At 39.7% G+C, this 25,471-nt stretch overlaps 2 protein-coding genes across 2 annotated transcripts; one reads left to right on the forward strand and one right to left on the reverse strand.

The window, feature by feature from the left end:
- The first annotated feature begins 1,405 nt into the window (after window positions 1–1,405).
- On the forward strand, window positions 1,406–13,652 carry anapc5 (anaphase promoting complex subunit 5). Its single transcript, XM_059337862.1, has 17 exons — window positions 1,406–1,936; window positions 2,709–2,788; window positions 3,686–3,789; window positions 3,904–4,147; window positions 4,376–4,442; window positions 4,612–4,713; window positions 5,701–5,891; window positions 5,969–6,050; window positions 6,148–6,240; window positions 8,118–8,299; window positions 8,928–9,063; window positions 9,224–9,298; window positions 10,474–10,595; window positions 10,687–10,794; window positions 10,994–11,141; window positions 11,258–11,420; window positions 11,523–13,652. The coding sequence occupies exons 1-17, from the start codon at window positions 1,739–1,741 to the stop codon at window positions 11,741–11,743; spliced, it is 2,316 nt and encodes a 771-aa protein (XP_059193845.1). The 5' UTR covers window positions 1,406–1,738; the 3' UTR covers window positions 11,744–13,652.
- Window positions 13,653–15,689: 2,037 nt separating this feature from the next.
- Window positions 15,690–23,399, reverse strand: ggt1a (gamma-glutamyltransferase 1a). The gene is made up of 12 exons (XM_059337547.1): window positions 23,227–23,399; window positions 22,991–23,121; window positions 22,810–22,899; window positions 22,233–22,425; window positions 20,482–20,642; window positions 20,146–20,295; window positions 19,558–19,694; window positions 18,583–18,770; window positions 18,339–18,466; window positions 17,775–17,887; window positions 17,569–17,682; window positions 15,690–15,836 (listed from the first exon to the last, which is right to left on the reverse strand). Exons 1-12 carry the CDS (start codon window positions 23,397–23,399, stop codon window positions 15,690–15,692), a joined length of 1,725 nt encoding a protein of 574 aa, XP_059193530.1.
- Window positions 23,400–25,471: the final 2,072 nt, after the last annotated feature.

Raw genomic sequence — 25,471 nt, forward strand, 5'->3', positions numbered from 1 at the left:
CATCTAACCAGATATGATGTAACTGCAATTTTAAATATGTTTACAGTGAAGTAACTTAACATATTTCATGCTAGGCGTTCCCGGTGACACACCTGGTAGAGCGCATACCACAGAGGCCCAGTCCTCGTAAGCGGACGGCCCGGGTTCGAATCCGGCTCAGAGCCCTTTCCCGCATGTCTTCCCCTCTGTCTCCCCCTTTCACTCTCAATATCTCTCCTGTCAATAAAAAAAAAGCTACAAAATGCCCCAAAAAAGAAACAAAAAAACATATTTCATGCTCAAATGCATGTATAACAGTATAAATAGGAAAACAAAAGGTTTGAAGCAAATTAAAAAATAACCACTTATTGTGATTTCTTTTTGTTTTCAGTGCAAGAACAGCAGACCAACATTCATTGCAAGAAGTAATTTTGTGTATTTTTACACTGCTTAACTGCATGTAGTTGTACTGAGGGCCACTTCAAGTGAGGGTGCAGGACGTATACGGCCCCCGGGCCTCCAGTTGCCCATCCCTAACTCAATTACTGCACGGGGTTTAGCTTTTTTTTTTTTTTAGCTTTATTTAAATATTCAATTTACAAATTATGTCAAATTTACAAATTATATCTTTCACAGATACAAAAACGAAAAGTCAATAATGAAATAAATCAATTTACAGAATATATTCCCAAAGTCTCAGATAAGATAGAACCTAAATAATAAAAAACAAAATAAATAATAAATGAATAAATACTTATAGCTAATACAATATCATTATGTCATGAAATGCCAGAGAGTACATCAAATATATTTTCATAGTAATCTAAAAATTGTGTATTCTTTTTATTTTTAACCAGGGCTAAGGATTTATAAAGTGATTTAAATTCAACCAAAAAATGAGGAAAGGTTGGCTTGGAGGCTGAAAATTTTTGCTTATGAATAAAATATTTTCCCAATAAAATGAAAAAAAAAAAACTAAATACTGAAGACACTTGTTCTTCTTATTTTCATGATAACATATAACATCTTTTAGGGAAAATCAGTATGACATGTTAACATGTCAGACATGAGAACACAAGTCCGACCAAAATTGCATTGTGACATTACATTCAAAAAACATTATGGTTCAAAGTTTCATCAGCATGCCCACAAAAACACGGGGTTTAGCTACCGTAGTAAAGACAGGCAGAATAGCATCATCCACTTCCGGTGAAGACCTTCAAAGTATAGTTATACTCACCGTGACTACTGGAATAGCGTGTTTAAATCGCTCGCAGTGTCGACATTTGCATGCAGAAAGTCCATATTTCAATGCGTTTATTATTTTTTTATTTCTTTGTTGTTGTTTTTGTCATTCTACTCTTGAAGCGTGAAATAAAGTTCAATGAAGAAAAAAAAAGACTGTCTCTATGACGTATTTTTCAGGGGACAGAAGGAGGGCGGTTTGAAAACAAAGCGGCTGTCAACATGTTTGAAATACTCCAAAATACCTGACAAGACCGAAGTGAGCATTCACTGTCAGTAAGATACCTTATCTGCAAACTAGTTGAGACGAATGGTTGATGTATTATTGCAGTCTTCTCGGGACTTTACTTAAATTTAATAAACTTGCTACGCTAGCTAGTGAGCTAGTTGCTGTTGCCTGTGGTTAACAGCGGCTGCTGGCTGTCTTTAACTTCTCTTTCCGCCAACTTAATGCTGATCCAGTGCACCACAAAATTGCGACTTTCTCCATTGTAGCCTAACGCAAGCTGTCAAAATGGCGAGTGTGCATGAAAGTTTGTATTTCAACCCTATGATGACGAACGGGGTGGTCCATGCTAACGTGTTCGGTATCAAAGACTGGGTGACTCCGTATAAAATCTCCGTCCTGGCGCTGCTTTACGACATGACTGCATCCAAAATCTCACTACCAGAAAGAAGACGACTGAACAAACTCATCCTACCGTTGCAGCAGGTTGGTTTTATTAACATAGCGTCACACTGTTAAAATAATAAAGTCATTTTTTGTCAAAATAGTTTTTTATTGCCTAAATCATCTCCTCATGACGCCAGCCACCTATGGTAAAATCACCTACAGCCTCAGTTGATCAGATCATGTGATTTTACCCCTTTAAGATCATCACTTCTTTGACAATTTGCCACATTCATAGGCATCAGATAAGAACCCAGCAAAGAAGAGCTAGAGGGAGATTGTTTAGTTATCAGTTTATTTTATCAGTGTTTTATTGTTGACACTAATATTGGTAACACGTTATTTTGAAGGTATCTACATAAGAGTGACATGAGTGTGTCATAAACATGACATGGGATGTGTCATGAACATTAATGACACTTTGAAGTAACATTAATGCTCATGATACTTGTCATGTCATGTTTCTGACAGGCTTGTGTGACTCTTATGTAGGCACCTTCAAAATAAAGTGTTACCATATATTGCTTAAGTCACAAAGGCATTTACAAAAAATTGCCTAAGTCATTTATTTCTCTTAAGTTACATAATTTACACACAGTGTTATTACTATGACAATAGCCATCCTTTGTTACATCCTTTTTGAGTGAAATGATCAATTAATGTCATATGTTACACTTTTGGTGAAGTTTTTTGTGTTTCCTGCAAAACTTGAAAAAATGAGTTAGGCGATTATTTTAACAGTGTGACGATATATATCTTGCATACCGCTGTGTTGTAGCAGGTGGTTCATTCGTTGTATTTTTCGTGTCACCAGGGTCCAGACCTGACCCTCGGCCAGTTCCTGAAGACTGTGGAGGAGTGCTGTCCTCAGACTGCATATGCCGTCAAACTCAGGTAGCTGCTTCAATCTGAAACTGTATTTATATACTCAGTAGCAGGAGACATTAAACTATATTATGAATCAATATTAAGTTCACTACTGCTTAATTACGGTGCTGTCACGGTCTCCTAAGTTCAGGAAATTATACCACATTATTGTAATGTAGCTTTTTGTCGATCACAGCTACAGATACAATACTAGTGCTTGTTATTGTTATAACAATAACCGGTCACAGACAATGTATTATCACAATTGGAACCTGCAATTCAAAGAAATATAAAGTTATATTGACATTATACCAGCAAATAATGGAGAGAAATGTAAATACACATTATATGTTAAAGAGAAATGGAGAAAAAAAAACTTGGTGTATTGGCTGTATTTTGGCTTTGTCCTGACATTGTACAATATTAGGTGAATGTTAATCTGGTTATTGTTAAATTCTGGGGTACAATTAACTACGTCACATATTATCTTGTATTTTGGTAATACTGTGTCATGTGATGACAGATATTTGTTCAAATTCGTGTTAGCAGCAGATAAAAAATGCCATCATGAAGTGATGGTACAGACCAGATCCACCAACACAAGAAGTTGCTGAAAATAATGATTGGAGTATAAGTCATGGAGCAGTTGGCTCATAAGATAAGAGTTCAAGGCGAACGATGTTGGGAGAAATGGCAGAAAGGGACAATGTTAGCGAATCAACAACAGAATGACGACTGAAATACTGATTTGTCAGGAACAATCTGTAGAGACAAGGCAATCCAGACTGAGCATGGGTTGATGTTGTGTGTTTGTTATACGGTTTTGTATACATTTCATTTTATTGAAAAGGAAAAATCGATGAAAATAAAGTGATTAAAAAAAAGTGACAAGTCTAGTCGCTTATGCTGGGTTTTTTTTCAAAGGCTGCATGAAATGGCAGATGGAGAGCTGAAAGACATGGAGAACTTCTTTTCAACTCTTCCATTCACTGCATTTGATTCAGAGGCCTATAAAACCAGTGTTGTGGGTGAGTAGTACACTTAACTGGACATTTTAAAGTCTGATTGGAAGTCCTGAAACATCTATGTTAATGTTCTCATGAAGAAGACTTGCATTAATGTATGTCTCCCTTGTTTTGTAGGTCTTTTTATGAGACACATGCTTCTGGCCTACAACAAGCTGTCTTTCAGTCAGGTCTACAAGCTGTACAAGTCCTTGCAGCACTACTACCACAGTCACTTCGCCAAGCCTACCGACGGGCAGGTGGCTTTACCAGTGCTGGTGGCTGACGACTCTGACATGGACCTCACCAGCACTGAGGACACTGTAGGGGACAGGATAGACAGGGAGGAGCTGGACACCCCGCTGCATGAGTCAGAGCTTCGGTTAGTGGTGCTTTTCTTGGATTGAAACATTTGATTTGGTGGAAAATCTTCTATTATTAAGGGAGAGATCCATGTGTTTAAACCTCGCTTTTCAAGTCATTTTTTGCCTCTGCACCTACTAGTTTGTGAAATGTACTTACTGTCTGTGTTTGCCTAACTGTTATCCTCTACAGCCCGGCAATAGGAAGGACTTTTTCGTTAAATTTTCTTATTTTGGCTCTTCACCAGGAATGACAATACTCCAAGCAAAGGTCCCCTGTCACAGAAACAAGCAGAATACTTTCTTGCAAGACAGGTGAGTATTTTAAATCAAGGCTCAAAATGAATTTAGCTGAATTAGGACCATCTTGTTCAAACCAGCAGATTGAACACGACAGGTAAAATGGTAACCATCCTATACATCCTGTATCAAACCTACATGTGCTTTATGAAGTGCTAAAGGGATTTGAAAATGTTTTCCACAGGCATATCTTCTGAAGAACGATGAGAACAAAGCTCTGAAGCCCGCCGCGCTGCAGGAAGAGCTCAACAACATGCTCAAGTTTAACCCAGATTTTGCTGAGGCGGTGAGCTCCATTCACTTAACTTTCCTTATAATATTAACCCTCTGAACCCCAAGTAGACCTGCACGTCTGTGGAAGCAGCACAATTACGATTAGAAGAAGAAGAACTTTAAAATGTCTTTGTGCAGTACTGTTTATAGTGGTTCTTTGTGTGACTGCTGGTCAGTATCTGCTATATCTGCGTTTTTATGCCTATATTGTCGTGATTGTTGTGTGTTTTATTTATTAAAAGCCTAACCAGGGACAATGTCTGCAAATTAGCTATGGTTAGAAGTCCCATATACATTGCATCAGGATTTTATCTAAATGTACAACAGTACATTACAGTACAGATGCTATGTAAAACATAGACAAAACAGAATGCCATAAATCATAGAAAAAAGGTTGAATTTGTTTGATCATTTATTATAGAAAAATTTGAATAAAATTAAACCTGTCGAGGTTAACGTTTTTCCAAATGCCCACAAGTGTTACCAGAAATGGGGACTCCACATGCTATACATATTTTTAAATGTTTATCACATCTCTTGTCCTCTCCTCTCTGCTCTGTGTAAACAGCCTGAAATTCAGTTGAAAAATTACTGTTTTGTTTTTTTTTGCCATGCGACTGTTGGTCCCATGTTGATCAATCATGGCTTCCCAGTTGTTCTGAGCATTTAATGTTTTTTACAAGATGTGGTCAATGCAAATGCTTTATTTTTGGTAATAGTTTAAGTAAGAATAAAGTGAGTTTGAAGAAATATCACTATTTTAAACTGAGACCTTTTCAAACAGAAGCGTCTGCCACACATTAACTGTTAGAAATTTGTGGCAATCATTTCTGTTCTTACAGTTTCTGGCTATGATAAATGGTGGAATTTTGGTCATGTTATTCAAAAAAGAAATGCCTTTAAGACCTGCCGGCGGGCTGTAGGGTTCACAGGGTCAACATGTCTACCAGAGGGGGGGATATCTTCTTTATCAGCTCTGTGATTTTTACTCTCTTCTCAGCATTACCTAAACTACCTGAACAGCATGAGAGTCCAGGACATCTTCCTCTCCGCCCACAGTCTGCTGCATTATTTTGACCGCCTCATCTTGTCTGGAAATGAAGGAAAGAGTAATGGAGACGAGGGTTATGGCCGAAGTCTCCGCTATGCTGCTCTCAACCTGGCGAGCCTGCACTGTCGCTTCGGACACTAGTGAGTACAAGAGCTGGTAGCTGAGAGAGTATTTTAATAAAACATGGCTTATAAAGCTGTTCTCTCTTTTTCTTCAGTCAGCAGGCTGATCTGGCTCTACAGGAGGCTATTCGTATTGCCCAGGAGTCCAACGATCACGTGTGCTTACAGCACTGTCTGGTAAAGTACTTTTTATTATTTTACGTCCTGCATTGTGTCTGACTTTAATAAGTGTGCCTTTGTTTATTTCTGCCTGTCTATTTGTGTCCCACGTCAGAGTTGGCTCTACACACTGGAACAGATGAAGGGATCTGACAGCACTGTGCTAACTGAGGATTCAGTGAAAATGGCTGCCCATTTCTGCCTGCCAGTGAGTGCAACATGAGCTCTAAGAATGCAGTCATTAAAGTGGCTGGCTGTTCATTATCATCATTAGTTTTTAATTGCTTTGGCTCAATTTCCTCAATGGTTTCTGTTAGAAAAAACTCATCACAAAAGCTGTTCTTTTAATTTTGGCCCTTAAAACATCACATAGCAAACGAATTAAAACATTTGTCAAATTAATAAATTGTGCCGTAAATCTACCAGAGCGACAACATTATATATGTTCATGACTGAATTTTAAACATTGTTGCATTTCATTTTCAGCCAAACACTCACACACTGCCATCAGAACAAGTCTGCAGTGGCTTTTCCTTTAAATAATAATCTCAAAGATTTTCATTGTGATAAATGTGTGTTAACTTACTTTCTCTCACCGAATGAGATAACATAATGGTGACTGAGGCAATAATGGCCCACTGATGAAAGAGTTTGCATTTTGCAGTATTACAGACTGGGTTTATTGTTGTTATTTCATACCTTGTTGTGCTGTAGCCCGCAGACAGATCAATACTGTTTAAAGTCCACTTATGAACAACATAGATCAGAAATTTGTTCTGCATTGTTGTTTTGTTTGGATCAATCAGCTCTTCAGCTCTGTCAAAAATACTTTATTCTTCAATTCACTTGTGTGTGAATGGCGTGCTGTTTCTTCCTCTCTCTGCTGCCCTTGCGAGTAAATTGTTACTTTGGCTGAACAAAGAGACAAATACGGAAGAGGATTAGGGCCAAGTAAAAGAAAAAAATTGTGCATTAGAGAAAAAAGTCGAAATGACGACAATAAGGTCAACTTTTTGAGTTTGGTAAAGTTGGAAAGATATTCACAGATTGGTTGTTCCTGTGTCAGTAAGTCATCTTTGGAACAGCACATCTATCCGAACAGTTCGGTAGACTGCAAGATACAGACTGATTTTCATCAATGTCATAAAATGAGCAATAACCACGATATTTCATGGTGTCGTAGAACCAAAATGCCCCTATTCACAAAGGAGCTATTCTTGGTAGTAGCTAATACAACTATTGTTTTGAGAAAATCTGCTTTTATGTCATTTATGTGAACTTTTTAGACATATATTAGACGTATTGAGGAAAATCAGGTTGTAGCCTGCATGCTACTTTACCCAACTCAAAAAGACCTATATTCTCAACTTTTTGACTTTTTTCTCGAAGTGCATATTGCTCATTTTCATTTTTTTTAATTCTACTTGGCCCTAATCCTCTTCTGCAGACAAAGACTACAGACTATCAAACTTGAAGAACAAGTAAAAATCTCACCTGCAGTTACTGCTAATGGCTTTAGATGCCTCCAAAGAGAAGGAAACTGAAATATTTTATAAATCATAAAAAAATGTAATTAATGAATGTTATTTTATTTGAAATAATGTTGTGTAGGGAAGACCTATTTAAAAAACACTTTAATTTTATTGATTGATTGTACTACATTGCTGCAAATCTACAAATCATCTGGATAATTCTAAAATGCACAGAAATGCTTGAAAATACCGGTACTCTTAGTTCTAGGCATTAGGCTCATACAAGGTAAATGCTACATTGTTAAATAAATCTTTAACAGAAAATTTGAAAGTAAATCTTATTTTCAATAATAAAATACTATAACAGAGGTGTTTTTCATATAAATGTAATTATACAGTATATAAAGCTGTTTCTACGCATAAAATTCGGGCTTTTATTCATTACTTGTGTCCTGAACCATTTATCTTTAAGTATTCTTATATAAAAATCGCACACAGGAAAGATTACAAATTAAAACACAGCAAACACATAAAAGCAACATAGAGCCATCATTCACCTGTCATTTTACTTGCATATTTGTTTAATCTTTGACATCAATCCTCTCTGCTGTAGTACCTGGCATCTCTGGGCATTCAGTCTTTGGTCCAGCAGGGGGCGACACAGGGTAAGACAGCTCACAAGCTAATGGATGCACTGAAGGACACGGACATCCTGCACTGGAAGCACAGTCTGTCGGAGCTGATTGAGATCAGCCTGGCTCAAACTACATCCATATGGAGGATGTACGGCAAGAGGTGAGCTCCTCGGCTCGCAACCCTGACATGCAGTTGTCAGTAGTGTTCACTGTCACTGACAGTGGACTGTGCTCATGTTAAACAGCTCTCTATAACATGGTGGAAATGTCGGTAACGCTTTATAATAAGGTCCTTAATAACCATTAATTAACAAGTAATAAGGCATTGTTCTGGCTTTAGATCCGGTAGTTGCAAAAAGCATAGTTAACTTATAGTTAACTTATAATAGATGAGCAATATATATATATTATATCAATATTTTAATATCAATAAGCAAACAAAATAAGATTAATAAAGGCATGGCAAAGACATAATGGGTGGGTTATGGGTGTTTGTAATGCCATTATTAACACTTATATAAGCTTATAAACACACAATAATGTTAATAAGCATCTTGTAAGGACTTACAAGGGCCTTATTACTTGTTAATTCATGGTTATTACAAGGACCTTAATATAAAGCGTTACCAAAATGTCTCATGTTCTTATGCATTGTTTAATATTTAGGACACAAGCTTGTTATGAGTATAGATATAAAAAACAAGTTTAGGTTTAAAAGTAAATTACTCTGAAGTGTCTGCATGACCAGCACTTTCTCTAAGTCCTCTCTGTGCCCGTGCCTCATGCAGCACCATGGCTCTGCAGCAGGCCCAGCTGCTTCTCAACATGAGCAGTCTGGAGCCAGTCAACTTCGGGGTCCAGCAGAACAACACAGAGGCGTTCGCCGTGGCCCTGTGCCACCTGGCCGAGCTGCACGCTGAGCAGGTAACACATTTGATTTGATCTCATCCGTCTGCTCTCTGCTCCCGCTGCTGCATTTCCATTAGTCCGTTGACCCGGCACTGCAGGGAGGTAATAAACATTGATCAGGTCTTTTTCCCAGCTCCTTGCGAGAGTTCAACATGTATGTTTGCTTCTGTTGCAGGGTCTGTACTGTGCAGTCTCAGAGATTCTCCAGCATCTGAAAGAACAGTTTCCTCCTCACTCACAGCATGCCAAGGTGTGTTCTCGCAACCATACTGTATTATTCAGTGCTGCCCTACAAAGGCAAAGAACAGTAACTGCACAAAGAGTAAAGTTGAGAAAAGTTTTCAAGTTGGCAAAGTGTCAGGCTGTATTTTTAAAAAGTTGCAATACCTCTATTGGATGCTTTTTCAAAGGCACATCATGCAGAATGTATTCCTTGTTATCAACATTAACACCCAGTTGCCAGACCACACCCCAGTGTACCACCTGCAGCATCACATTTGGCAGCCAAAGAACTGTTGCTTGGCTTTTTCTGTGTCAATGCATCCCAAACACAGTAAAATAGAATTAAAATAAATAAAAAAAACTGAGGCAGAAGGCAGGGACTCTGCAGACACTACAACACACTTGTACTGGTTCATCAGTGATGATTGAGAGGGATTATTTTTATTTCATATACAAAGTTAAGTCTATATACAGTTTTTCAGAAAAATCTTGCATATTTTGCCTTTTAAGCCAAAAAAATAATTTCCATAGAACCCATATGATAATTGATCATGTTTCTTTCTGTCTATTGGATAATATTAACTAAATGCAGGGGGAAATGCAGTATATAGCCAAAAAAAAGCCACCGGTATTTCAGTTTTCTTGTCCATTTCACCAAGTTTGTTTTTACACTCCGTGCTTCATAGAGATTAAATGTATTTATTTATTGTTTCGTGTCAGGCTGTCTGCTTTTGCTATTTCACATCAATGTAATGCATTATATTTCCAATTTAGTACATTTAAATCTGTGATCGTTGACTTTCACTCTAATCTAATATGTATATGTATAGAAATGACAGTTGCTGTGCTATGCTAATGTAATTAGCAGGATTTAGCTACTACCTTGTTTGGTTACATAGAATAACAAACTTAATCATCAAGAGTCTCAGCTTATCAAAATAGAAATGTTTCAATTACAGAAAGCAGCTGGGAAATGTCACATGATATATTGGGTTATGGTTTAAGCAAGGTCACGTTTAGAAGTGTTGACCAATCACATTTGAGTGAGTTTTGGGTGCATGAACTGTCTGTAACAGTGGGTTTCAATATGTATTTTGACCAAATATTTAGTGATTGCAATTTGGTATGAGTCTTGCTTGCTTTATTCTTTGATTGTTGACATGCAAAGCTGAATTGTTCTGTATACCTAAATCTCCAAATCAGCTCTGGATGCTGTGTGATCTGAAAATCCAGTTTGAGAGACACATGAACGAAGGGAAATACCATTTGGCAGAACCACTCGTCACAGCCATCTCTGCCTTAAACAAAACAGAAGGTCTCTACAGGTAATGCCGAGGCGCTGATCTTTAGTTCAAGTCTTAACCACTGCTCATACGTTTATTTGTGTCATAGCTATAACTGTGTCTCTGCTGACAGGAAAGCTCAAGTTCTGAAGGCTCTCAACCGGAGCACTGAGGCATACAGCATCCTACAGCGGCTGCAGGCGCACTGTGAGAAGACTAAATGTACAGAGGTGGTCATCAGGTAGAAAGACACGTCATTATTTCTGATATCATGCGTCCTTGAATGCAGCGGAGGGTGAACTCGCCTAGACTTAGGTTTTTATTTGTGGAGTTGAATCATCTTACCTATTTTAGGGCTACCATAAATATTTAATTTTTGATGTTTGAGGATCGGGCCGCGCCACAATTTTTTTTCGTCTGCTTGTTTATGTCTCATACAGGGTTATGCTTTCCACCGCGGAGCTCCACTGGGAGTCGTCTGGCTTCTCCACAGCTCTTCCTCTCCTCCTGCAGGCCTTGGCTTTGGCTAGACAGCACCACCTACAGTCCCTGGCCTCAGAGACCATCCTTCACCTGGCCTTCACTCAGGTCAGCCAAAACACTAGTCCCATACATGCAAGTCATCAGAGCGTTTTTCTTCTGAAGTGTGGCTGGTGGTTATGCAAAGTAACATCAGCGTTGTTTGTTTTCTGTCCTTGCTGCAGCTGATGTTGGGTGTTCCTGAACACGCTCTGAGCGTTCTGCATGAAGCCATTGAGCCTGTTCTGGCCCACGGATCGGTCATGGACAAGGGCCGAGCCCTGCTGCTGACAGCCCGCTGTCAGATGGCGGTGGCTGGGTTCAGGCCAAACGGCCAAGGGCAAGCAGGTTAGAGGCCCGGGCCACCTGCTGAACACTGATCCATATCTCATCGTGTTGTGTGGATGCATAACCTCTATTTACACACCACTGCTTATTCTCTCTCTGCAGATTTGCATTTGGCGGTTTCTGCTGTTGACACGCTGAATGAAACAGCTGCGTATTTCTCTAAGCTGAGCTGTAAGGAGCGGCTGCGGGACGTCCATTACATGCAGGCTCAGCTCCACCGCTCTCTGGGTCAAACCTCGCAGTGCAACAAAAGTGCCATGCTCTTCCGGCTGCTGGACCAGGAGCTGCAGTCACCAGCACCACCAGTCTCCATGCGACTATAAGAGTCATTTCGGCTACTCACAAGGACGCAACACCTCCTCTACCTGCTGAGTTGAGTCACTGCAGCTCACCACTAGATGGCGATGAAGCTCTGTCCTGCTCTGTGATCACTTAATCATTTTGTCTGTAAATATTTGGGTAATTGTGAAACTCTTTGCACGCAATGCCTGGATAATAATTGGAGAGGAAACTAGTCGTAAATAAGACTGAGTTACTGGCAGAGCTGTTTGCCCTTCCCATATTTGAATGATGGCCTCATGATAAACACAACATGTGTTTTTTGTAATACTTCAACCACAGCAACAGTCCAGGTTTGTCAGACAGATATAACATGCCTTTCTGACGGCGTGGTCCAAAGGTTTATCAGGAGCTGTCACAGCCGGTGCCGATTTATCCGTCGCTTTTTGATAAATGAGGGTAATATCACAGTTAGCTACAAGATGAATGTGTTTCAGTGGCCCGGATGATTCATATTTCTCCAGGAGAATACAGATGAAGCTGGAAATCGTGATCACATTTATAATGTAATGGACCCCGAGATGACATAACAGCAGATACTGTATCTGTATTCCACTTACGTCTGACACGATTTTTGCTCGATAACATTACATTTCGGTGTCCTGACGGGCCTGTAATCAATTACTTGTTGCACTTCTTTCAAGAAAATAAACAACTTGTTTCAGTTTAAGTATAGGAATAATTGTCTCTGTAGTGGGGACATCTCTGTGGTGGAGTTGTACTTTCAGTAGTATCTAAAGGTGTCCATATCTTGCTGCACAAGAATCTCTACAATAGGGTGTATGTATTGAAGCCTTCAGTTGACAGGAAGTCTCTCTCTCTCTCTGTGTCCCATTAACCATCTGTGCAGGCCTCCTGAAAGTTCCTGTTGCCTGAGTTAAAGTGCCATGTTTGGCTTCATGTCATTTAACGTATAAACAGATGGATTACAGTGGTGCGTAGTAAAAGCAGGCCTGTGTCCTATGTAAATAGTCTTGCTATACAACTGGTGCTTGTTGTGATGTGGCTTCAGGCACGGGGCCATATGCTACCTGTATTTACACGTTTATCTTGATTACAACAAGCAGAGCATGCCCTTCAGCACACACTATAAAAGGAATGTGTGTGTTAACAGTGTAGTGTATGGCGCTCCATTTCTGCTGTCAACTAAAAAGTCTTAAGATTCGAGCCATTCATTATTATCCATCATGTTGCACAGAACCTTTTACAGCAGAAGGCTTTCTTTTTGAATTTGATGCTGCTGGTTACAAATTGCATTTAATGCTGCAGAGCAATTTACACAGTTTGAGAAAATTCTACCATCTGTGAGATATTAAATTTCTTTCATACCTGGGAAAAAAACAGATTTTTGCTGAGAAGAAGTTCAGAAAAGTTCTAAATGACAAAGAGATGACATTTCTAAGGTTGAGGTTTTTACCCAAAGGCTGCTGTTACTTGGCTTTTCATTTTCTCACAGAGCACACATGAATGGAGCTATTTGCTGAATACTGATTGAAACTCACTGGACAGTGAAAGTAAAACAGGGTCAGCCTCTTCAGGGGTCCTGAGTCCTGCACACGTTTTGTTTACCTCCACTGACCGTAATTGAACCTCAGTCCTTAAGCGTGTTAGTGCTGGAGCAGTGAATTGATTAATAGGTTCGGCAAAATAAATTGAAAACAAATTTTCGGACTGATTAATCTTTTCAGTCATTAATCAGGTAAATATGCTGAACATTCATTGTGCCAGCTACTTTTTTGTTTTTGCTGTATGTGCCCTGGATTTAATGTATTTACAACCCTTTTTTTCAAAGAAGTTTTCTGAAACATTATTAAAAAAAAGTGCAATTATTTGCTAATCCTTTTTGACATATATTCAGTCAACTCTAAAAAAATAAAATAAAATAAAAATACATTTAATGTTCACTCATTTGAAATTTGATACCTGCAACACATTCCAAAAAAGTTGGGACAGGGGTATGTTTACCATTTTGTTACATCAAATTTTCTTTTAACAACACTCAGCGTTGTATTTTCGCTTGATAATGCACCACACATTTTCAAGTCAGATCTGGACTGCAGACAAGCCAGACTAGTACCTCCACTCTTTTCCTTTACGCCATGCTGTTGTAACACATGCAGAATGTGGCTTGCTGAAAATAAGCAGGGATGTCCCCGTAAAGTACATTGGATGGCAGCAGATAGTGCTCTGAAACTTGTATATACCTTTCAGCTCAAATGGTGGCTTCACAGATGTGCAAGTTACCCATGATGCAATTGGCACTAACACTCCTTCATACCATCACCAATGCAGGGTTTTTAACTTTGTGGTGGTAACAATCTGGATGGTCCTTTTCCTCTTAAACACACAGTACATGATGTCCATGATTTCCAAAAACAATGCACTTCCCAGATGAGCTCAGGCCCAGAGAAGTTGGCGGTGTTTCTGGATGTTGTTGATATCTGGCTTTCTCTTTGCATTGTAGAGTCTTAATGTGCATATGTAGATGCAGCGATAAACTGTGTTTACCGACAACAGACTTCTGAAGAGTTTCCGAGCCCCTGTAGTAATGTCCTTTATACAATCATGTCGCTTTTAATGCAGTGCTAATGATACTATCACCTGTTGCAAGTTAACCTGTTTATCTGTGAAAATGGTTGCGTTTTTTTTTTAGTTCCACAACTCTCCCAGTCTTTAGTTGCCCCTGTCCCAACTATTCTGGAACGTGTTGCTGGCATCAAATTCAAAATAAGTACATATTTACAAAAATGAAGTCAATATGATAAAACATTAAATAAGTTGTCTTTGTACAGTTTTCAATTGAACATGTCAAACATAATTAGCAAATTGTCACATTCTGTTTTATTTACGTTTTACACAACTTACCAACTTTTTTGGAATTTGGGTTGTACCACAACATAATCTGGCTAGCCACAAACTTAATAATAAAAAGTTAATATATAGAGCTTTCAGGCCTAATATTCCAGTTACAAAAACAGCACACCCAGAGAGGGTCCGTATGGTAAAATATAACATCTTTGTTCAAAATGTTTAATAACAAGCATGGCAACAAACATGGCATAAGAACAATGCATGTTTAGAAAAATATATCTGCAAATGTATTTTTCAGAATACACTATACATTCACTTAACCTCTACTCGATATTAAACATTTACAATTCAAAAGTAATAGTTTCACTATCGAGTCACGGTAGAAAACAACACGGTCAGTTTCCTCTAAATAATGTTCGTTTCAGGATCAGCTTACACCTGGAGAAAGATTTAGGTAGAACAGGCAAACAACCTGAGGTGTCCTTATTTTTAATTGGTATAGGTCTAGTTTTTAATTGGTGGTTTTTCACCAGTTTGACATAATGACCCCCACCCCTACCCCACCCCCCCCTTCTCAGACAGATTGTCCGATTATTCACAATAGCTTTTTCCTTAGACAGTATAATAAATGAAAGTACTACATGGACAACCTACAACCACTCAGATTCTTACCTAAAATACATGGTGATGAATCCTAATTACATTTCCTTTATTTGCCTAATTTTTGGTACTTACTTGTTTTTAATCTGTTGGATACTGTGTCATACAGAAAAATAAGTTTATTATATAAAGAAGATGGTGTTTGGGGCTTCCCCAAAACATCACCAGTACCCAGTAGTGATGATACAGGAGTCGAACCAGGTGCAACCTCTTAGTTTACTTCAAAACTCAAAAATAATGCCAGAGAATGAAATGTAATGCTGAATAGTTGAGTTTGAGTAAAAGAGGTTTTGGAATGGAGTCATTTTCCATGCTTGAGTTAAGTGGTGGCTGTGTCTCCATAGCTTAAAACACTGCTTGAGTCTTCAGTGCAGGCACCTTTTGTATTGTGGCTCTGTCCGAGTGTCTTTGAGGAGACTTTCCAGACTGAGAGGAACATGGAAGGTCCTGAAGTCACGGTCAGTATCCTGCTGGATAGCCGCCTTTCCTGGGGTCAGACTCTGCACAGAGGCGCTCTCCCTGCCGCACCACCGCTTGGACCACGGAGTCTGGAGTTGGCAGCAGCTGCGTTACGTGGTTCTTCTGGACCAGACCCTCCAGAACACTCTGTCACGGTATCATCATTACACACACAAACAGAAAGTGTTTAGTAAGAAGTTAAGGTGGGACTGGTACATGATAGAGGTCAATAAATTATAGTCATTTATTATGCATTGTGCAAGATTAAAGGTACTATGTGAAGCAATTAACATTTATTAGTAGTGTTACATTGTGCCATATATTTTGGTATATATTGTGTGTAATGTGTGAACGCATTGAAGCATAACTTAAAAACTGAAACCTTCCCCAACTTTCTTGGTTGCCTGCAGACTGATTTCTTTGCAAAGCACTCGAGCTAGTTTGGCTAGCAATTTATCCACGCTTCTCTTCAGTGCCCCGACAATGCAACAGGGTGTTAGCTTACCTCCTTGCTAGCTAAATACTAGTATACAGGTATGTAAGTATATATGCTAGCTTGCTAAATTACTACACTAGCTAACAATGACCTGAGTATTACAACAAATGGTGTTGATTTTATCCAACAAAAAAACAATGTAACGGTCCAGAGCATGTGTATAACTAAGACTTTCTTTCTACTAGCCAAAAGGGATGCAAGGCAGGAACAGCCAACTGTAGCTGATCAAAGCTAAGGGCAGCCAGCTAGCTGTAGCTTAGCTACTCAGCATGGATCTGGTGATGGCTGCTTTATAGTTGATAAAGTAATTTGCAAACAGCAAGCTAGTTAGTATCATGGAGCCAATGGTCCAAATACAAATACTAATGTTTTTTTTAAGTCTATCAGTCTCATGTATGTCATCTCATTGTTTTGGCCAATGTCCAGGATGTCATTAAAAACAAGGATTTCTGAAATTTGCACATAGTACCTTTAACATTTCTTATTGTTTTCTAATGTATGCCACAAGTGTGGAATTATTGTAAATCCCCAAATCAACTTCAGTCTTAAACTTGGTCAAGATGGGTAATATATAAAAGAAATAGCTCACTTGGGTTTTTATTTATTATTATTGCCAACTGTAGTTGTAATTAAAAAAGTATACTGATCGTAGTGCCCAGAGGATGAATCCTCGGGTTAGACCCAAATGACTTTTTGTTCTTTCAGACTGATGTAGTTTCAGTTGTGTTTCAGCCACATTCTAAGCAAGCACAATTGCAGAAACTAGAAGATTTACCTGTCAGATGAAGGCTCAAACATGAATTTTAGCCATTGGCTCAAATAAATCTTTGGCCTAATTGTAACGCTTCCTCCCTCTGCGCAGGAGAGTTTAAAGAGTTTCATGTTCAAACTGATAAACTTTTCTTTTTGTAAATACAAACTTCTTCTGAATCACGGTAGAAAATGATTGTATGCCAACACTCCAATATGGTAAACATTACCAGCTTAGCATGCACCATAGCATTTTCATTGTGAGCATGTTAGCATACTGACTTTAGCATTTAGCCTAAACAGCAGCTGGCATGGCTGTAGACTCTTACTGTAGTCTTGTTTACATATTACCCATTTCTTTAAATGACCATCTCCCTGTGATATTTCACATGTGTGCATCTCGATGAAGGGATACAATCTCAGCGACTTTAGGCAAACATGACGGCATTATATCCCAAGTTTTAAGTATTTACAATTTAAATTTTTATACGAACATGAATTAAAAATAAATGGTTGTCTGTGTGGAAGGAAATCTGTCAAAAATCACGTTGTATGCTTTGTAAAATACTGTGTTTTTTATTAAAATAAGTACTTATTTTTGTTTTACATCATACACCTCAGTGTGTGACCCACCTTTTCAAAGCCCTGCTCCACTACTGTCATATTCGGGTTGAGCTGATTGTGAACTCGTGGCTCAGTCACTGCTTTCTTTAGATCATAGTTGAAGAACAAGGAGTTCAGGATGACCTGTTTCAGCCAGAAAAAACAAGCCTTTATTTTTCACACAACTGACTGTGTTTGTGGGGTAGAGGCGATGTGTGAGAATGAATCAGACTTACTAAGGCAGTAGCTGTGGTGATTTTTGTGCCCCCGGACGCTCCTACAACCATTTTCACTTTGTTTTCTTTGTCAAAGATGATAGTAGGACACATGGAAGACAGCGGCCTCTTGCCTGCAACACATAAACGGAATGTGGCTACGGCTGCTTAATGGATAAATGTTTACTTTATACCTTATGGTTTAATGGTCCACATGCAACATTGTAACAGCTTCAAACTGCCACAATAATGTGACACATATTTAAAATGAGTGTAAACAAACCAAAGAACAGCAGTGAGCCACAGTGGGAGGTTGGAAATAGGAGCTTATTGCTTTAAAATGTTGGAGGAGGATGCTGGTAGTGAGCTACAGCTATCAGAGATCCTGACAATGACAAATGTAGGAACAAGTGAAAGCATCACCTCTGCATCATCCTCACTAGAGAAAGGGTCATCCTCTTTGTGTTGTGGCTTAATTTAGAGAACCACTGCTATCCATCAAGGAAGACATGTGTCTAAAAGTCATAACCTAAACAAGGGGATTGGTGTAGCTAATACAAATGTGATAATTCAGTCCAGCCACACCTGGTTGAATGAAATTGTTCGGTGAAGGAGGGATTCCAAACCCATTGGTCATGTACGGAGAGCTGAAGTCGTCCATTTCATCGTTGAAAATTATTCCAGTTGATCGAGACATGACTTTGGAACCAAAACTGGGGACATAAAACAGCTTTTGAATGAGCGATACAAAGCATAAAATCACCAGTTATTATCAGCTGATGAGAAACCGGTTCAGGAAATGTTTTATTCTGAAGGAAAGACTTCTTACTATAGGTTAATGGTGCTGGTAGCTGCCACAGCGCTTCCATCCTCAGCTATGACTGACAGGTGAGCCGTCCCGTGGTTGTCTGGGACAAAATAGTCTGGCTCATAGTAGCTGTCTGGGTGAGTGGTGTCGTCTGTGATTTTACTCCTTATGCCGTCAGCAAAATAGTCTGAGGTCATGTTTAGGATGAGCTGAGGAGAGCAATAACAGTCAGTAGAAGTTCACAACAGTATGTCATGACGATCATAAATGGTAAACAGCAGCAGAGCACATGTCCTGGACTTTGTAATAACACAGAAAATCCAACTAAATACACATGCTGCCCCTGTAGAGCTGCACATTGGCTACCAGGAGAAAGTTGTGATCATACTGAGTACCCCCCTCCCCCGAAAAGATGTTGTTCAAAGAAAGATGTAGTTGTAGCAACCAGGAAAAGAGTCAAAATGGCCACAAAGAAACAAACCAACAGCAAAGACATGCAAAAAGACTTACAGAGACCAAAAAAACAGCAAAGAGATGCGAAGCAGCTGCAAGACCAAAAGAGAAACATAACTATAAAAAAGAGCCAAATAATTACAAGGACACAAAGCTACTACAAAGCGACAGATGTGAAAAAGACTACAATAATGGGGGGAAAGAACCACAGACGAAAAATAACTATTAAAAAAAATACAAAGACACAAAATGATTAGAGAGATGCGTAACAACAATAAATAAAAAGAAAACAAGACCAAAAAGAGGCTAAACAAGGCAACAACAAAGATACACGAAACAACTTAACACAGACCAAAGAAATTACAAATTGATCTAAAACAACCACAAAGAGACAACAACAAAAAGGGGTTACACATCTACAAAGTCAGGTGGTGGGGCCTTTTGCATGTCTATGCCCAGGGGTTTGTTATTTGACAATCCACCATGGCTCTGCCGCATAATAATGATAATAATAATAATAATAATAATAACATGAAGGCTTACATCAGTAATATTGAGATAACGTGGGTCCCCGAGTCTGCTCCTCTTGGCATAAGCAAAACGAAAAGCCTCCACGATTCGATGGTACGTCAGAGTCTTTTTCTCTGCTGTAGACACACTTGTGTCTGAGAAGTTGTACCCTGCAAAATATCCACAGGAAAAACATGTCTGCAGTCCATGAAGAATCACATTTTCTCTGCCTAATCAGGTAATGAGTCTTCTCCATCATTGTTGCTACAAACCCATTTCAGTCAGTGGCAGGTCATTAAACTGTGAACTCTCAATTCAGCAGCACGATCGCTTTCAGCAATATGAATATTGGACAGTGTTCCTCCAGATTTATATATGAACACATTAAATCGTATCCTTCATTTGAAATTAATGATGCCACTTTTTATTTAAAGCATGACTAAAGATTCTCTGCCTGAGCAGATGGGGTGTTGATGGTGAATTAAATTTGGCAAGCAGAACTGAGTCGCAGCTCTGTTTTCTGCTTCCAAAACAGGCGGAGAAACATTCCAGGGACGACCTGGGGAAACCTGACATCCTTTCTTCCACATGGCTGCACAAGCACTTGGCCAGGCTGCTCACCATCCACTATGTTGAGTATGAGTGCCAGCACAGGGCCACTGGAGGGGGCGTCTGGGACATGCATGGTGTATTCCCCAACGTTCAGCTTGAGAGGGTTCTCGTTCAGCACAGGCTGGTACTCCAACAAATCATCCAGGGTGATAATCCCTCCTGGAAGGAGCACAGAAGTGTCAGGGTGAATTTAAAATGAGGAATGATGCTCAATTTAAGGATTGCCAAAAATTGTGGCATTTCCATTAAGTCTTATAAGAATTAATTAATCGTTTGAGTTCTGTAAAGTGCAGTTAAACTATCTTCAAAGTCAACAGTGTAGTTAGAAAGAAAACAATATAAGACCTGCCGCCTGGATGTCCTCGACGATGCTCCGTGCCATTGAGCCATTATAAAACACATCAGGCCCCTCTTCTGCTATTCTTTGGTATGTGTCGGCCAGCTTTGGAAATCTAATAATATCATTTTCCTTCAGTATATTTTTTTGAGAATCACAAAACACCTCACTGGAAGATGATAAAAGAAAAAGGAGAAAAAACAGTTAAATTGTAGAGGCGTTGAAATCTGTAGAGATTTAAAGCTATTACTAGTAGAATTTGTTTTGCTTTGGTGCCCCTGAGTCGTAGCTTAAAAAGGCCACTGTGGCAGACGGCAACAAACCTCTATCTGAGGGACAGGCAGAGTTAATTGAGAAGATTGATACATGTCAGTCTATTTAATGTGATAAAAGCAATTTTCATTACAATTATTGGCAGCCATCTTTAAATCCAATATCCAATTCTTATAATCCATGCATTGAATAGTGTGCCATTACAGACACTTTCTGTCCGAACCAACCCAAGGCCGGGAGAGTAGTAATGGAGCCAAATCCAAAGTTGACGGGCATTTGTTTCTTTTCTGTCCAAACCAACTCCAGCCTGATGCAGTAATATAAGCTCAACAACTGAGTTTGTGTAGCTCAGGTTGCATACTTCTATTTATATGGGGGAGCTGTTGAAGCTGTGGAATGGCAGGCAGAAACATATGTTAAGTGCCTTTAACCTGCAACCTCTAATGGCCAGCAGGGGGCAACTCTGCAGTAAACATTCATTCTTTCATTCATTATCCTTAGCCGCTTATCCGCACTCGGGTCGCTGGGGGCTGAAGCCAATCCCAGCTGACACTGGGCGAGAGGCGGGTTACACCTGGACAGGTCACCAGACTATCACAGGGCTGACATATAGAGACACACAATCACGCTCTCATTCACACCTATGGGCATTTTTTTGTCATCAGTCAAACCAAGGTGCATTTTTTTGGACTGTGCGAGGAAGCCGTGGAACCCACACTGACACAGGGAGAACATGCAAACTCCACTCAGAAGAGCCGGAGTCAAACCAGCGTCCTTCTTGCTGTGAGGCAAGAATGCTAACCACTACACCACCATGCAGCCCATCTGCGGTAAACAATTTCCTAAAAATGTCTTATTTAGCATTTGGTTGTACTTAAAGAAACTCAAAGGATAACGGGGTGTTCATTTTGAATCCACCTCCTCAGCTCCAACTTCTCGTCCAAATGTTGTCTTTTGATGGAAACAGTCAAAATAACTTAAGGCTTTAAAACTGTAGTCCACAAACCAGTGGTTGATGTCACGTTTACTATGTTTACTTTTATACTATTGTCCGGGCAGGTCCTGTCGTGTTGGGTCAGGTGTCCACACTCTATCATGGAAGCTGTAGCCAGGAGAGGTTTAGCTTAGCTTAGCGTAAAGATGGGAACCAGGGGAACCAGCTTGCTTGCCTTTGTCCAAAGTAAAAGATTAACAAAAAATCTCTCAAAACACTTCTAAAATGTAATCATGATCATCATTCATTAAGCTTTTTTTGTTTGTTGTTTTTATTTATTTATTTTAACCTTGGGACAGATCTTGGCTAAGTGTTTCCCCTCTTTGTGCTAATCTAAGTTTTTCGCCTGGCAGTAGTATCAAATCTAATGTATAAGCATGAGTTGTATCAATTTTCTCATCTAACTCTCAGCAAAAAAAAATATAATAGCAGTATTTCCCAAAACATCAAACTACTGTTGCTGCTGCTTAATTTAAGACTCTTGACCCTCACCACATGTTGGCGTCTCCTTGAATGGAATCTCTGCTCTTGTAGATGGCATGAGCCAGAGCTTTTCCTATAGGAAAGCCATCTCGAGCCAAGGCAATGCTGGGCTCAAACAGGTCCTTCCATGGCAGCCTGCCATGTCTCTTGTGGGCCATCTCGTACCCACGAATCTCCCCGGGAATGGCTATGGACAGTCCACCTGTCATCCAGAAACAGCAGTATCATGATGATTTTGAATTTGGTAAGCTCTTTCTCTCTGTTCATTGTCTGACTAGAGGACCAGGATACTAAGAAAACACTGAGACATCTATAGATACATTGTTCTACACATTCAGATTTAGTATTTTATTTGTATATAACTAGCAGCAGGTGTAAGGGAAGATAGACAGATAAAGAGTTGGTGGATTTACAGATTTGAGACGAGAATATTTATCCTCTAAATCTCTCTCTAGCTTTGATACAACATGAGAGTCAAGTTACAGTAGCTGCAACAGCTTTACAGAACACAATAGTCAGATCTGCTCTGAGTGAATATTTTTCTCCTCTGTGCCTGGGAAATGTTCCAACAGCTCAAGGCTAGTACCTGTTCGAGAAAGCTTGGTGTTGTTGCCAAACATATCTTCAGTGGCGTTCATGGGGGCTGTCTCCCTCGCATCAATGGTTTCCACCTTCCCTGTTGAGCAGGAAATGAGGACAGGTTGCTGATTGTGTTTTTGCTCAGTTAACTTTTGTTGAGGAGTTGTAACTTATGATGCACAGCTCACCTGTGGTCGCGTCATAGATTACAAAGAAGAGCCCTCCTCCGATGCCCATGCTGTGAGCGTTCAAAAGGCCGACACATAGTAAGGCAGCGATAGAAGCATCCACGGCGGAACCATTTTTCTTCAAAATGTCCCTGAGAACATGAGAATACATTTAGTAGAAGGTGGCATTTGCATATACACATGCAGAAACAGAGTGTACCACTGTATGTCACGTTTGGAGATTTTAGTCATCTTACCTCCCCACTTCTGAACACTTTCCAGCATCAGCAGCCACAGCAGCCTTTGAGTAGAAGTAGTCCGAGGGGGGAGGTGTGTTTTTCTTCCCCAAGCCCATGAACACCCCAAGGAACAGGCTCACTGCAGCCACCAGAAGGACCACCAGACCAGCAATCATGGACTTCCCAACCATTTTCCTGCTCGGGAAAATCAACACACCTCACAGTCAGACAGGATCCTTTATCTCGGACAGAAACAAGTGTCTTCTTCTCCAGACATCACCCGTCACTTTCAGAGCAGAAGCCAAACCTTGAGACCTGAATAACAATTTGGAAAAAAAAGTGCATCATGTTCTGTGAAGAAGGTAGAGCTCAAGGTTCACTTACCTGTGATGTGTTGCATAGATTGATGAAAAAAGAGAAGAGAGAAGAAGGGAGCTGGTGACCGTTCAGGTGATTCTTAGTGTGTGTCAGCAATAATGACAAGGTGTTTACAGTTAGGAGCTTCACTCATTGGTGATGATGTGAACTTGTGCGTAATCCCAGCTCAGGTGTCAGAGTGGATAATGAGCATGTGCTTTATCTATAAATAAAAAGTTTTTACAGGCAGACAAATAGACACATGTAAAGAGAGAGGTTCATGGAAGAAGACGGGTGGAGTGGAGGGCATAGATCATATAAGCTTTCCCCTGTAACTACTTTATGTCTGACCTCTTGGAAACATTTTTGCCTAATATCAGCAATAATTAGGGCCACGGGGCAACCGCACCAAGCACTACTGTTATACTGTGGATTTTTTCTTCTTCCTCTTCCGGCCACAATTTCGTCCCGCTACTAGTCCTACAAGTCAAGAGTTGCAGGACGAATTATATATCAGAATGTGTGGTTTGATCGGGATCGGTGCGCTATTACTTTTCTCTACAGAATATGAACTGCCCAAAATTTTGCATTGATGTGAATGGGACGGCCAAAAAAAATGAGCGAAAAAGAACAATAATTGGAGATTGTGTATTGGTGTATTAATGCACGTTTCTTTCAGTTTTTTATCAATCCCTGTTCAATGACCATGATCATTTTTGGAGAAATTCTGAGATTAAAATGGGTGTGTATTGCATGGAATGTTCGTGTCACAGTGTGTGACATCATTGCCAGAGTGCGGAGGGAGAGAAAAAATTGTCAAAAAATAAATTTGAAAACTGCGCTCCAGGCCGCAAATTCCACTCTACAGAAATAATTTATACATAGAAACGTAGGAAAATTTGTCTTCTCACTCACAATCCTCTGGTAAAGCTGTCAGAGTTATAGTTTGGGCGTAGGACGCACAGATGCGCCACAAACAGCCTCATTGACAGCCATATTAAAAACGCAAGGAAGATTTCTGTAGGAAAGCATATTTAACAGTTTTTCAGATCGCTCTTACAAAGCTATTTCTTCATTTTTTCACAAAAAAACATATGTAGCTGTTCAGGAAGAATTGAGGACACTCAAAGTGAAGTCGGATCAATGATAGGTATTATGGTTTTGCCAAAAATGCTTTTTGTTCGAGGCCAGAAATTCCAGTCTGTCCACCTCTGGCTGCTGTCACTGTGCTAGAAGATTCCACAGCTGTTAATTCTGTTGATTGCTCTGCTCTGATTGGTCGACCCCAAAGCCTTTGATGCTTTGATTACAGTTACAGATACACGCACGCACGCACGCACACACACACACACACACACACACACACACACACACACACACACACACACACACACACACACAGGTAACTTTATGTGATTTTAGTTACACACACAAACAAATGTGCGCGTAAGCGCACACACTCCAGATACACATGTTTCACATACACACACACATTTTGAGGTTAAAGGGCATAGGTTGCTGTATAAATAAATACTTGAAAAGGAATGCTTGTTGTAGGTGTGCTCCTTGTATATAATATAGTATCATAACATTACTAGTATTAATTGTTTGAAATCTCTGAAGAATCTCATCATAGTGTACACACACCGGCAGTAGCCTCCCTGGCCCTTTCAGAATTTCCCCAGACGAAATTTTCGAGTTGCCATCTTGTTACACTCTGTTTCCATCTATATTCTGACATTGTTTCCTCACAGATTTCCGTCGAAGAGCAGGGCCATTTTTCGCCCCTGAAAAAAGCCTGGTTGCCATTTCTAAAAGCCAGCGAAGTAGCGAGTAGTCACAAGCAACAATAAATATAAGACACTTTCATAGTGCGGTCCGCAAATGTCCTGCTATATTGCTGGAA

The sequence above is a fragment of the Centropristis striata genome, chromosome 7 (assembly GCF_030273125.1).
Source record: "Centropristis striata isolate RG_2023a ecotype Rhode Island chromosome 7, C.striata_1.0, whole genome shotgun sequence".
In the NCBI taxonomy this organism is placed as follows: domain Eukaryota; kingdom Metazoa; phylum Chordata; class Actinopteri; order Perciformes; family Serranidae; genus Centropristis; species Centropristis striata.